The 12,270-nt window shown below is 36.3% G+C and overlaps 1 protein-coding gene across 3 annotated transcripts in view; it reads right to left on the minus strand.

Annotated features, from left to right (window-relative positions):
• The window catches only part of GALNT3 (polypeptide N-acetylgalactosaminyltransferase 3), a 57,600-nt gene that overhangs the window by 17,610 nt on the left and 27,720 nt on the right, over positions 1 to 12,270 (minus strand). For all 3 annotated transcript variants that reach the window (XM_066345260.1, XM_066345261.1, XM_066345262.1), the window contains exons 3-4: positions 8,086 to 8,258; positions 3,390 to 3,539 (exon numbers count right to left, since the gene is read on the minus strand). In XM_066345260.1, coding sequence (XP_066201357.1) covers positions 3,390 to 3,539; positions 8,086 to 8,258 — 323 coding nt within the window. The remainder of the gene's footprint in view (positions 1 to 3,389; positions 3,540 to 8,085; positions 8,259 to 12,270) is intronic.

The following is a 12,270-nucleotide window of genomic DNA, read 5'->3' on the forward strand; positions in this document are numbered from 1 at the left end:
GTATTTTTCTGAAGCTGGAAACGGGGAGAGACAGTCAGACAGACTCCCGCATGCACCCGACTGGGATCCACCTGGCACGCCCACCAGGGGGCAATGCTCTGCCCACCAGGGGGCGATGCTCTGCCCACCAGGGGGCAATGCTCTGCCCCTCCGGGGCGTCGCTCTGTCATGACCAGAGCCACTCTAGTGCCTGGGGCAGAGGCCAAGGAGCCATCCCCAGCGCCTGGGCCATCTTTGCTCCAGTGGAGCCTTGGCTGCAGGAGGGGAAGAGAGAGACAGAGAGGAAGGAGAGGGGGAGGGGTGGAGAAGCAGATGGGCGCTCCTCCTGTGTGCCCTGGCCGGGAATCGAACCTGGGACCTCTGCACGCCAGGCTGACGCTCTACCACTGAGCCAACCGGCCAGGGCCTCAAAGATAACTTTTTGATGATCTATACCACCTAGCCCCAAAACTGTTGATTTTTTTGTTTTAATTTATTCATTTTTTGAGAGGAGAGAGAGAGACACAGAGAGAGAGACAGAGAGAGAGAGAGAAGGGGAGGAGCTGGAAGCATCAACTGCCATATATGCCTTGACCAGGCAAGCCCAGGGTTTCGAACCGGCGACCTCAGCATTTCCAGGTCAATGCTTTATCCACTGCACCACCACAGATCAGGCCTTGTTTTGTTTTTTGTAGAGAGAAGTGTGGAAAGGAATGAGAAGCATCACCTTGTATTAGCTGTTTCTTGTATGAGCCTTGGCCAGGAAAGCCTGGAATTTGGAACCAGTGACTTCAGCATTCAGGTCGATGCCTTATCCACTGCCCCACCACAGATCAGGGCCCAAAAGTGTTTTTCTTAAACTTGTCTCCCTGAGTAAAATACAATACTCAAAATTTTCACTTCTCTGACTCGATCTTAGATAAAGGTAAGTCAAGGAGGCTGAATATTCTGGTTTTAGCCCTGGCTGGGTAACTCGGTTGGTTGGAGCATCCTCCCGATATACCAAGGTTGCAAGTTTGATCCCCGGTCAGGGCACATACAAGAAACAACCAATGAATTCATGAATAAGTGGAACAACAAATTTATATTTCTCTTTCTCTCTCTAAAAATCAATAAATACAAATAAAATAAAACATACTTTTTAAAAAAGTCTGATTTTAGCTGTTGGAGAGGGACCATTCAACCTGTTCCAGCCTTAAGAGAAAGTGGAACAAAGGAATATGATAAAAGATCTGGTCCCAGGCCAGGCTATCTCACAAGACACACAGGATGCAGGAAACGCGGATGTGTGCAGTCCTACTCAAGGCTCCCATTACGGGGAGTTTAGCAGTCCTGGTCCAGGAAGAAAATTAAATACATCACCTGGAGGGTAAGAATGCCCAGTCGATTCCCGGCCAGGGCACACAGGAGAAGCGCCCATCTGCTTCTCCACCCCTCCCCCTCCTTCCTCTCTGTCTCTCTCTTCCCCTCCCGCAGCCGAGGCTCCGTTGGAGCAAAGATGGCCCGGGCGCTGGGGATGGCTCCTTAGCCTCTTGGCCTCTGCCCCAGTCGCTAGAGTGGCTCTGGTCCCAACAGAGCGACGCCCGGGAGGGGCAGAACATCCCCCCCCCCCCCCCCCGTGGGCGTTCTGGGCAAATCCCGGTTGGGCGCATGCGGGAGTCTGTTTGACTGTCTCTCCCCGTTTCCAGCTTCAGAAAAAAAAAAAAAAAAAGAATGCCCAGTCTGACATCATTGTAATTTTGGATCAAGAAAGGGAATACTGGAGAACAGACCATTTCCTTTTATTTTTTATTTTATTATTTTTTTCTTCTTCCAAGTAAGAGGAGGGGAGATAAGAGAGACTCCTGCATGCGCCGAAACCTGGATCCACTGGACAACCCCTGTCTGGGGATGATGCTCTGCCCATCTGGGGCCACTTGCAGCTAAGCAATTTTTTTTTTTAGCACTTGAGGCACAGGCTCTACAGAGCCATCCCCAGCACCCAAACCAATTGAGCCATGGCTGCAGGAGAGAGAGAGAGAGAGAGAGAGAGAGAGAGAAGGGTAGGGGTGGAGAAGCAGATGGGCGCTTTTTCTGTGTGCCTTGACCAGGAACTGAACATGGGACACCCACACACTGGGTCAGCACTCCACCACTGAGGCAACTGACCGGGGTCAACCATTTCCTTTTAAAATGACTTTTTGGGTTACCTTAGATCTCTCTTCATTTTTTAAGTGGATGATATTAAGAGATTTCTGAAAGTGTTAGCTCTAAAGAGACTCCAGTAAACTTAAAAGGCTTTCTGTGATAATTAGCAAAAGTTTGATACCATTTTCTGGGTCAAATACAACCAAGGGCTGGCAAATTTAAAGCTAAACGCTCATACAAAAAGTAAAACCTAGCCTTGGATGGTGGGCTCAGTGGATAGAGTGTGGGCCTGGCATATGGATATCCCGGGTTTGATTTCCAGTCAGGGCACAAGAGAGAAGCAACCATCTGCTTCTCGCCTCCACCCTCTCCGCCATCTTTTATCTTCCCCTCCCACAGTCAGTGATTCGACTGGTTCGAGCAATGGCCCCAGGCACTGAGGATACTTCAGTTGATTTGAGCATTGACCCCAGGTGGGGGTTGCTGGGTGGATCCCGATGGGGGTGCATGCAGGAGTCTGTCTCTCTGTCTCCCTTCTTCTCACTTAAAAAAATGTAAAACTAACTAAATTTAGAGGTCGAGGGATAAAGTGACATTTTAGTAATACCTAACGTGTACATTAAACATTGACTCTAAAAACACCTTGCAAATATTTTCTTCAAAATCATTGACACTGAGGGAAAAAACCTTTAAAATACAAAGGAAAGAACCTTAGCAGCAACAAAACTTGACAATGTTCATGGGAGATACACCAGAAATTGGAAGGGGGGAACCCCTAACTTGGTACAAGAAGTAATGTATGAATCTTTGGGAAAAAAACCCCTGAAATATACAACTTAAAAGTGTTAGCAGCACAAGAACAAAGTTTAATGATAGGGTTGACTACATTTAAACAAACAAAATTTTCACTTATTTAGAACTGTATATAGATCAAGAATACTGAGGGAAAACACACACACACACTTTTTTTCTTTCTTTCTTTTTTTGACAGAATGGGCATCTGAAAAAAATCCCAGGCAAGGATAACTCACTGGGGAAGCTGGTCACTGGAAGACCGAAAAGTTGGAAGCCTTAATAGCAAAGAAGGTACTAAATTTGCATTAGTGAAAGGAAGCCCTATGCAGAGCTATAATCTGCTTGGGCTATCATTGCTATAATCACCAGTTGAAAATGATGTTTAAGAAAACACATTTAGGCATTTAAAGCAAAGGTGTCCTTACCTTTTAAATTAGGGGGTGGAAGGAGGAAATATATTACAACTATGTCTACACATAGATACTTACAGTGAGCATCTAAAAATGTGAGCGTTTCAGCTGTTGCTACTGTTGCTCCTAGCAACCGTGCAGTGATCAGACCTTTTCTCTCTCTCTGTCTCACTATTTTCACTATAGAAAATTGCTTTATATATTCCTCTAGTTTATCATGTAAGTATTCTGTAAGAAAAAATAAATCAGGATTAACTCTTCTGAAATTCCTTTTCACCTATGACATATGAAAGCTAATAAAGAAACCACAGGACAATACCTCCACATTCATAATCTTAACAGTTACATACATATATTCTTCCATTAAAATGAAAATTATGACATTAACTATTTGAAAAAAGCTAGACATGCAAATCTTATCTTCTGAACTACTTTAAAATAACATTATAGCACATATTCTGTATATGTCATATCAATAATTTGGGGCAAAGTGAGAGACCGCCAATGGAGTAGACCCCAGAAGTTAAGAAGATTCACTTAGAGAAAATTAACTAAGTGAGTAAAGAAACTGAATTTGGCAAAAAGATATCTGACACTTAGAAAATTGTTATTTACTTTTAAAATTTGAAGAAAAATGCCAAGTATCAAAAGAATTCTCTGATATGTAGGCAGTGATTAAAATAATTTAAGACTAAAATGTTGAGCAAAAAGCAAGTAAAGACAGTCCTGGGCTACAGCAGTTTGGGACTAATTCTACAGAATCAGCAGAAAATTTTCAAAATCTTTGGAGTCTCTTGACACAGAATTTTTCCAATAAAAATATGAAAAAATAATGGAAAATCAGGAATAAAGCTAAAAACAGGCAAAATTTTAGTAACAGATGTAGAACTTAAGGTAGTCAATATTCTAATTTGAATGAGACACATTATAAGCAAGAGGTAAGACAGTAGGCACAAGAAAACATTAACCAAGTCAGTCAAGTGTTCATATTTTTAAACAATTTCTTAAGCCTGCTTTTCAACACTAAATTTTTATTTTTTATTGGGTATATAATGCAGTTCTTCCAGTGGGCTTCTTGGGCTCATAGCATAGCCTTAAAAAGATGTCTTATGGTAAATGTTTACTTCTGCAGATTTCAGACGCAAATGTAGATAGCTTCATCTCTAATTATATATGTTTTTTCAGTTCTCTGGTGGTGCAGCTAAGATAGTTGCTTATTCAAAACTTAAACATAAAGAAAGAGTCTAGAAACATTTTTTTGTGGAAAAACAAATCTAAGCATTGTTGTCTCAGAGTGACAGATTAACTTTTTAAATATCTAAGTACCTAAGAATTAATTTTCTGAAAGACAAGGAGGACTGTATTTTGTCTTAAAAATATAATTATGAGTGTTTCTGGTTTAATCATAGACTTGTAAAATAGAAACATATAAAATAAAAACATTTCAAAGGTATTAATAGGAACTTTAAAACAAATGGAGTCACTACATATTCTTTCAAATAATGTCCCAATAAATCGTGTTAAATTTTTTATTTACCCACACCTTCTGAATTTCCTATGAATTTTTATCTGCCTCCTAAATTTAGTACCCATCCACACCCCAACTTTTGTGAGGTTAACAGCACAAAGCTATAAAGTCTGACCTTCTGGATTCAATTTATAACACCATTTACTTTTAGCTGTGAGACTTGGGGCAAGTTATTTCACCTTTTTGTAACTCAGTTTCTTTACCTGTAAGATGGGAATGATAAGATTTACCCTCACAGGAGATTGTTAGGAGGATAAAATGAGAGACTACTTACTATACAACTAAAACATTTAAGACGTGGCTTGGGACAGGGCCTATGCTCTGTAAATGTTGATTATCTTTTGTTTTGCTAGCATTGGTTTTTAACTATGCCTGTTATTTGATTATCCACATATTTATGCTGCTTTCCCCTAAGCTAGTTAAAATCAGGGACTGTGGTTACTACTTCACAAAATCTTTAAAGCAAGTAGGAACACATTTTCCACAGTGGCTATTCATTAGACAGCTCTGTGATTCAATAAGACACACTACACTAGTATTACAAAGAGAGTCCTCAACAAGAAAACTATTCCATGTCTATTATTAATTTCTATAAAGAATTATAAAAACATTCAGATCTTTTTAATCAAGCAGTTCTACTTCTAACTTATCCAAAGACAGAATTCAAAAGAAAAAAATAACAGAATTACATGGATTTTCACTACAATGTAATGTACAGTAACACTATGAGTTAAATAAAGGTAAATGGTTAATAAATGCATCTAGTCCATAATTGTCATAGAAAATAAAGTTCTGATGGTAAAAGAAATGAGCTAATAACAATATGTGACAATGTCAGATTTCAAGATGGGATTTAGATAGTCTATATTTATTTAAATAGTGATTTAAAAAAAGATAAAAATGATTAAAATAGGAAGATTATAAATGGATATAATTTTTCATTCTGATTTCCTTTAATGCTATTAATTTTTTTGCAATTAAATAATTAAGTTCATTTCAACTGAAGGCTTATTTTCACTACTTGAAAAATGAAGCAAAATAAAAATCATCTGAAAACAAAGTTCAAGAAACCAAAGAGAGAAAGATTTCTAAAATAAAGTCTTTTTTTGTGTGTATTTTTCTGAAGCTGGAAACGGGGAGGCAATCAGACTCCCGCATGCGCCCAACCGGGATCCACCCGGCATGCCCACCAGGGGGCGATGCTTTGCCCATCCGGGGCGTCGCTCTGTTGCAACCAGAGCCATTCTAGCACATGAGGCAGAGGCCACAGAGCCATCCTCAGTGCCCGGGCCAACTTTGCTCCAATGGAGCCTTGGCTGTGGGAGAGGAAGAGAGAGACAGAGAGGAAAGAGAGAGGGAGGGGTAGAGAAGCAGATGGGCGCTTCTCCTGTGTGCCCTGGCCAGGAATCGAACCTGGGACTCCTGCATGCCAGGCCGAAGCTCTACCACTGAACCAACTGGCCAGGGCCAAATAAAGTCTTTTTTTAAAAGGTAAAACGTATAAGAGGTTAACCAGATGTCACGTTAAACTCTATAGACTGCAGTTCAAACAGAAAGAAGAAGTTCAGAACAGATCAAGCTGTAAATAAATAAATTGGTTACAATGGAGTGGTAAAGTAGTATGGGTAGGAAGATTACAAATTCCAATCAGATCTGCACAAAGTATGTAAGCATATGTAGCGACTTGCATTACAAGACTTTCCCATTTGGTGAATACGTCTCCCATCCAGGTCAAAAATCTCTTGGTGAGAAGCAGCAACCTTATTTCACTTAGATATTAATTTAACTGAGAACCTCAATTCACTGCTTTTATTTTGAAACCATAGGAGTGTTTATAATAATATAGAAAAATAAAAATAAATAAATGTATATTAAAAACAAATAGGTTAATAATTTTATTTATTCACTTATTACCATTTCTGAAGTCTCAATACAACTTAAAATTGATGACATCACTTAATATACAGTATCTTTTTTTTTTCTCCTGGTACATAAATTAATGGTTTATGTACCATTACCACAGATGTAGCTTTGGATTTGGTGAATGAATATTAACCTCATTTACAGAGGAATAAATAGCTAATTAGTATTGGAGCTGGAATTTGACCTTAAGGAATCTGGCTCCAAACTTGGACTCATTCAGGAATAAATTTTGTATTATTGAAATAATCTATATCTGTTTGGTATTTAAAAATGCTTATAATGTTTGAAAATTTAGCAAGTTAGGGTATTTGTCAGATTAGCCTTGTGAGTCCAGTTATTTTTAAAATGTATAATTTAGTAAGTGCCTCTTGACTTGCAATTTTTTTTAATTTATTTATTTTTATTTTTATTTATTTATTCATTTTAGAGAGGAGAGGGACAGAGAGAGAGAGAGAGGAGAGACAGAGAGAGAGAAGGGAGGAAGGAGCTGGAAGCATCAACTCCCATATGTGCCTCGGCCAGGCAAGCCCAGGGTTTCGAACCGGCGACCTCAGCACTTCCAGGTCGACACTTTATCCCACTGCGCCACCACAGGTCAGGCTGACTTGCAATTTTAAGTGACAATGCATTTAAGAGTTTGGCTAACTTTGTAAACAATATTAGAAAATTTAAGAGCCAAGTAAATCAGGATACGATGACTCAGTGATTTTTAACTACTAATTTATATACATGAATTACATATTATTTATGTTAACTCATATAGTCTTCAAAACAACCCTAGAAATTATGCAGCATTTATGTATCTCCTCAATTCTAAGCTGCAGTTGAATACTTATTATAATCAATGGCATGTTAGTTTAACTGGCTGTGAGGGCTTTTTATACTAGTGGATATAAACTAATGATGTATCATACAGTGAATTCAATGAAATGCCACATTTCCCCCATTTTAATGATAAGTAAACTGAGACATGGGAGCTTAAATAAGTTACCCAAGTCACATAGTTGGATAGGACCAGAGTTGGGATTCACACCAAGCAGCCTGACTCGACATTCAAATCTGTGCTCTTAATGAGTATGCCTTAAAATAAAAGTGTCACATTGAGAACTACAAAGTTATGAATAATGATGTTTTATACATTTCTAACTGTAAAATATTTAAATATGAACACTCTTGGATTCTACGTTCAGCCACTATATCATCCAAGCTATTATATTCAAGCTCTGAAATGGCATACAGAGAGTACAATATAACTAAATAGACTTTGAACAACACCATATGAATTTATTTGGGAAACAATCTAATTTGCATGTGCTTTCTTACCATCTACACTAGCATCATCCACCAAAATGATTTCCTTCAGCAGTATGGCAGGTGAAGAATAGAGCACACTGTGCACAGTTCTAAGGAGCGTGGACCACGCTTCATTATGAAAAACTATTATGACACTGGTGGTAGGCAGGGGAGGACAGCGCTTAAATTTTTGTTCAATACATCTAGAAAAAGTCAAAATAGAAAAACAATTATGAATTTTATTACTTTACTTCACAGTTATGCCATTACCAAATTATTATTTAGCTTTTATCATTACAGAAGTGAGAGTGATAGTGAATCATTTTTTTTAACTAGGCAAGATGATCTTAATGCTATGTAAACATAAATAGATCAAAACAAAATTTTTTTACAAGCAGACCACTCACCCAGAGACCATGTCCACTGATACAGATTACATGTCAAGGATTAGAACATGTTATTGGAAACTTTCTCAACAATAAAATTTTAAATACAAGTAATATTTTAAATAAGAAAAATAACCTAAAAGTGAGACACCTGTAAAAATGGAAAATATTTGTAATTGGTCAAATAAAAACCAAGTTTTTCTCTTTTCTTACACAAATTATATATTTTTCTTATTTGCAATTTTTAAAACCACAATTTTATTAAATGAATAGTCATCATTGTACAGATTATTTTAAGTTAGCCACATTACTAAGTATGTAGTATTTTCTAAGTTTACTTAAATCAATTTAATTTATCTATATTTGAACCAAAAGGAAAAAAATAGCTTATTATAAACGTATTTCCTTATGATTTTTATCACTCAGCAAAACCTAAGTCCCTACCATATGCCACATCATGCTGGTAAAGATTTTGCTCCAATAATCCCATCCAATAAACAATCACTTAATTAAATGAGACACCAATTTAAATATTTCCTTAAAAAAAAAACCACATAGAAATTTAAAATAAAAGTCCTAAATCCATGTTAAAATTCCTGTGCTCCTGTTGCCACATAAAACATTGACAGGCACAAGGAAAATGACACTAGCAGTTTTTGACTGATAAATGGTATTGTACTTCTCATTAGCTATAAACATTAGTTATAAACTGATTTTGAATTCACTTTTATAACAATGTCTCCCTGCAGTAAAAACAATCTTCATATGAAACCCTGGGGTGTGGGTGGACCTGTACACCCTCCAGCCTCTGCATCTAGAGCTGACCACAGTCCCTTGGCCTACTAGGCTGAGGTGAGGATCAAATAAAATAACGTACAGGAGAGGGCTTTACAACATTGTAAAACCACAGAGAGTGAACCTGGAATATAAAATATGTGTGGTCTACAGTAAAGATAAATAAAAATAAGTTTATTTTTAAGGTCACTTAAAAACTATAAATGGTTGTATAATTTTAGACAACAGATTACAAAATTCTCCTATATAGTCAAAAGGCACTATAAAGAAAGCGTGTTAACAATCAAAACAGTGCTATTCTAACCCAAAGATAAGGAAGTGAATCAATCACTCATATAGCTAAGAGCTCAGAATACTGGAGTTGTATGGTAGTCGAGGCCTGGAACTGTCACCCTAAAAAAAGATATCCCACAAACTGTCATTAATTACTTTTATATCCAGACCTCAATATGTATGTGCTTTAGATTCTTTTCTGAGAAGAGGTCTTTAGGGTGTAATATTTGTAGTGGTAAAAGAGGAATCAGACTGGAAATAAAGTACTGAGAATGTGTCAACACAACTGAGTAGACAGAGAGAGGAAGTGACTGGAAGGGATTCTGCTCCCTAGTGCCTTTGTTACTTCTAAGTGTAATATACACACATAGTCAGAAGCAAATAATCACATTCATCCCCATTAGTAAATAAAAGCAAATGATTTATTCTGAACTAAATTTTGGAAGAACTACAAAATAAAAATAATATTCAAACAGAAATTACCTAGTCATATGTACTCTTAATTACACAGAAACAAGTCACTAAATAAAGCTTCAATTTTTAAGACATAAGGTTTATAAATCAATAAAATATACAAATAAAAATAAAAAACCTCCATGTTATAGCATTTTACTTTTTAAGGAAAATAGAAACTTTATGATTTGTCTTATAAGCATTTTGGGGAAAGAATTGCAGGATTTAAAAAAATATTTCCCTACATTTATTTGCCATGTGACTAATATAAATTAATCAAGAATTACAGAAAGGTTTGCTAATTTAAAGTATAAAAGTTCACAAAACTCATACTAATAAAATGTTATCATTTTAATCTTATAGTGCTTTCCCTTGGTTTAAACTATGATTTGCTTAACCGATAACCTCTAATATCAAGTAAAGATGTCATGTTATATCATTAATGCATGTGGTAATAAAATTTCACAACATGATTTTGTAAACCTCATTTATTTTAAAACAATTAGCATGTTAAACTTATGCTTTCACATGTCATTTAAAATAATTGCCAAATTGACTGCATAGAACCAGCCAAACCATTTGAAAGCTTTGGCATATAGAAAAGTGCTTAATCAGTCACATGACCATCTATCTGGCTTTGAGAGAAACTGGATCTATATTTCTAATGAGCAAGAAAAAGATTAGGAATTCTTCAGAAATCTGTTTCTTGCTTATACAGGTTAAATTTAAAGTAAGAAAGTATTAAATCTTCACCAACTTTTCACATGCCTATCCAAAAATAGGTTCTTTATGTGTTTGGTTATTTCTCACGTACTTAATGATTAACATTATTGAATATTAGTCATATTCATTATTACATTATTGAATTGTAGTTTTTTAAATAATATATTAGGAGAAAAAAAGCTTATCTTGAGTTGACAATTGTCAGGTCAAAGAATAAAAATCATGATTCTTCATTGTGATGTTAACTGCTTTTCAGTCATGACCTCTCCCAAAATTAATAAAGTGCAATACTGCATTGTAACCTAATAACACACAAAAAAACTGCACTGTTAAAACAACTAGAACATTTTATAGACATTCATTTGTTTCTTTACACATTCATTTAACACTGATGAGCAACTCAACCTTGGATCACACAGATTAAAATACATAGTCAGAAATCTAATTTATATAACTTCAGAACTAGAACAAGTATATATGATAAGATCATAAATCTAGAAAAATAGGAGTAAAGCAATAGATTTAGGTCATTTTCTTCAGGCTCACTTCTAAATGTAATTTTATTATAACCAGAAAGAAAAATATATAGGCATTCTTTGCTTATACTTTTCTGTCCTGCACTTTTAACAAACATGCAGATGAAGTGAAAGCACTGGAAATTCATCTTAGCTATTTCTGTTCAAATAGAGCAACAAAATGGTTAACTGAGGACAAACAGACAGCATGGTAGAAACTGGGGCAAGTCATCAAAATACTATATACTTAAAATAAACATGTAAACAAAGTGACAATAAAAAGCAAGGTTGACCTCGTAGAAGCTAAAGGACAACAACTCTATAACACTAGCCCTTATTCAACAAAACTCTACAGAAAGAACCATAGTTGAATTAGTAATGACAATATTTCCCCTTAAAAGAAAGGTTACAAAACACAGTACATTCTGAAATATAACATGGCAAGTATCCAGAGTCTGTGACTTAATAAAATATTGTTATCTAACAGCTCCAAAATCTTGGCACATTTTTAAATCATTTCTATTCTATACTAATACACAGAAGAATGGAAACAACTCCTCAATCTTCCATTTTTCCCATAAAACTGCCCCATATTTTTTTACTTAATAGATGAGAAAACTGAAGCATTTCAAAGTAATTATTTGTGGTTCTACATATGTCAGATCTAGAATTTAATTTTCTAATTTCTAAGACAATAAGTTTTCACATCTGCAATGCTTCACCAAGAAGAGATATATAGATATAAATATCTGGCCTCAATAATAATAAACAACAAAAAAAAAACCCTGATTAAGTAAATAGTAACTGGTGGATTTTTGCTTTGTTTTTTATTTGTTTTTATTTTTGTTTTCTGCCTCGGCATGGCTAAAGAATAAGCAACTTCCGCCTGACCTGTGGTGACACAGTTATAGGGAGTCAACCTGGAATGCTGACATCCAAGGTTCAGAACCCCAGGCTTGCTGGTCAAGGCACATACGGGAAGGATAAGCAACTGCTGTGAGGTGATGCTTCCCGCTCCTCCCATCTCCCCTTTCTTTCTCTCTCTTTCTATCCTTTCTCTAAAATGAATA

The sequence above is a fragment of the Saccopteryx leptura genome, chromosome 7, assembly GCF_036850995.1.
Source record: "Saccopteryx leptura isolate mSacLep1 chromosome 7, mSacLep1_pri_phased_curated, whole genome shotgun sequence".
Lineage (NCBI taxonomy): Eukaryota > Metazoa > Chordata > Mammalia > Chiroptera > Emballonuridae > Saccopteryx > Saccopteryx leptura.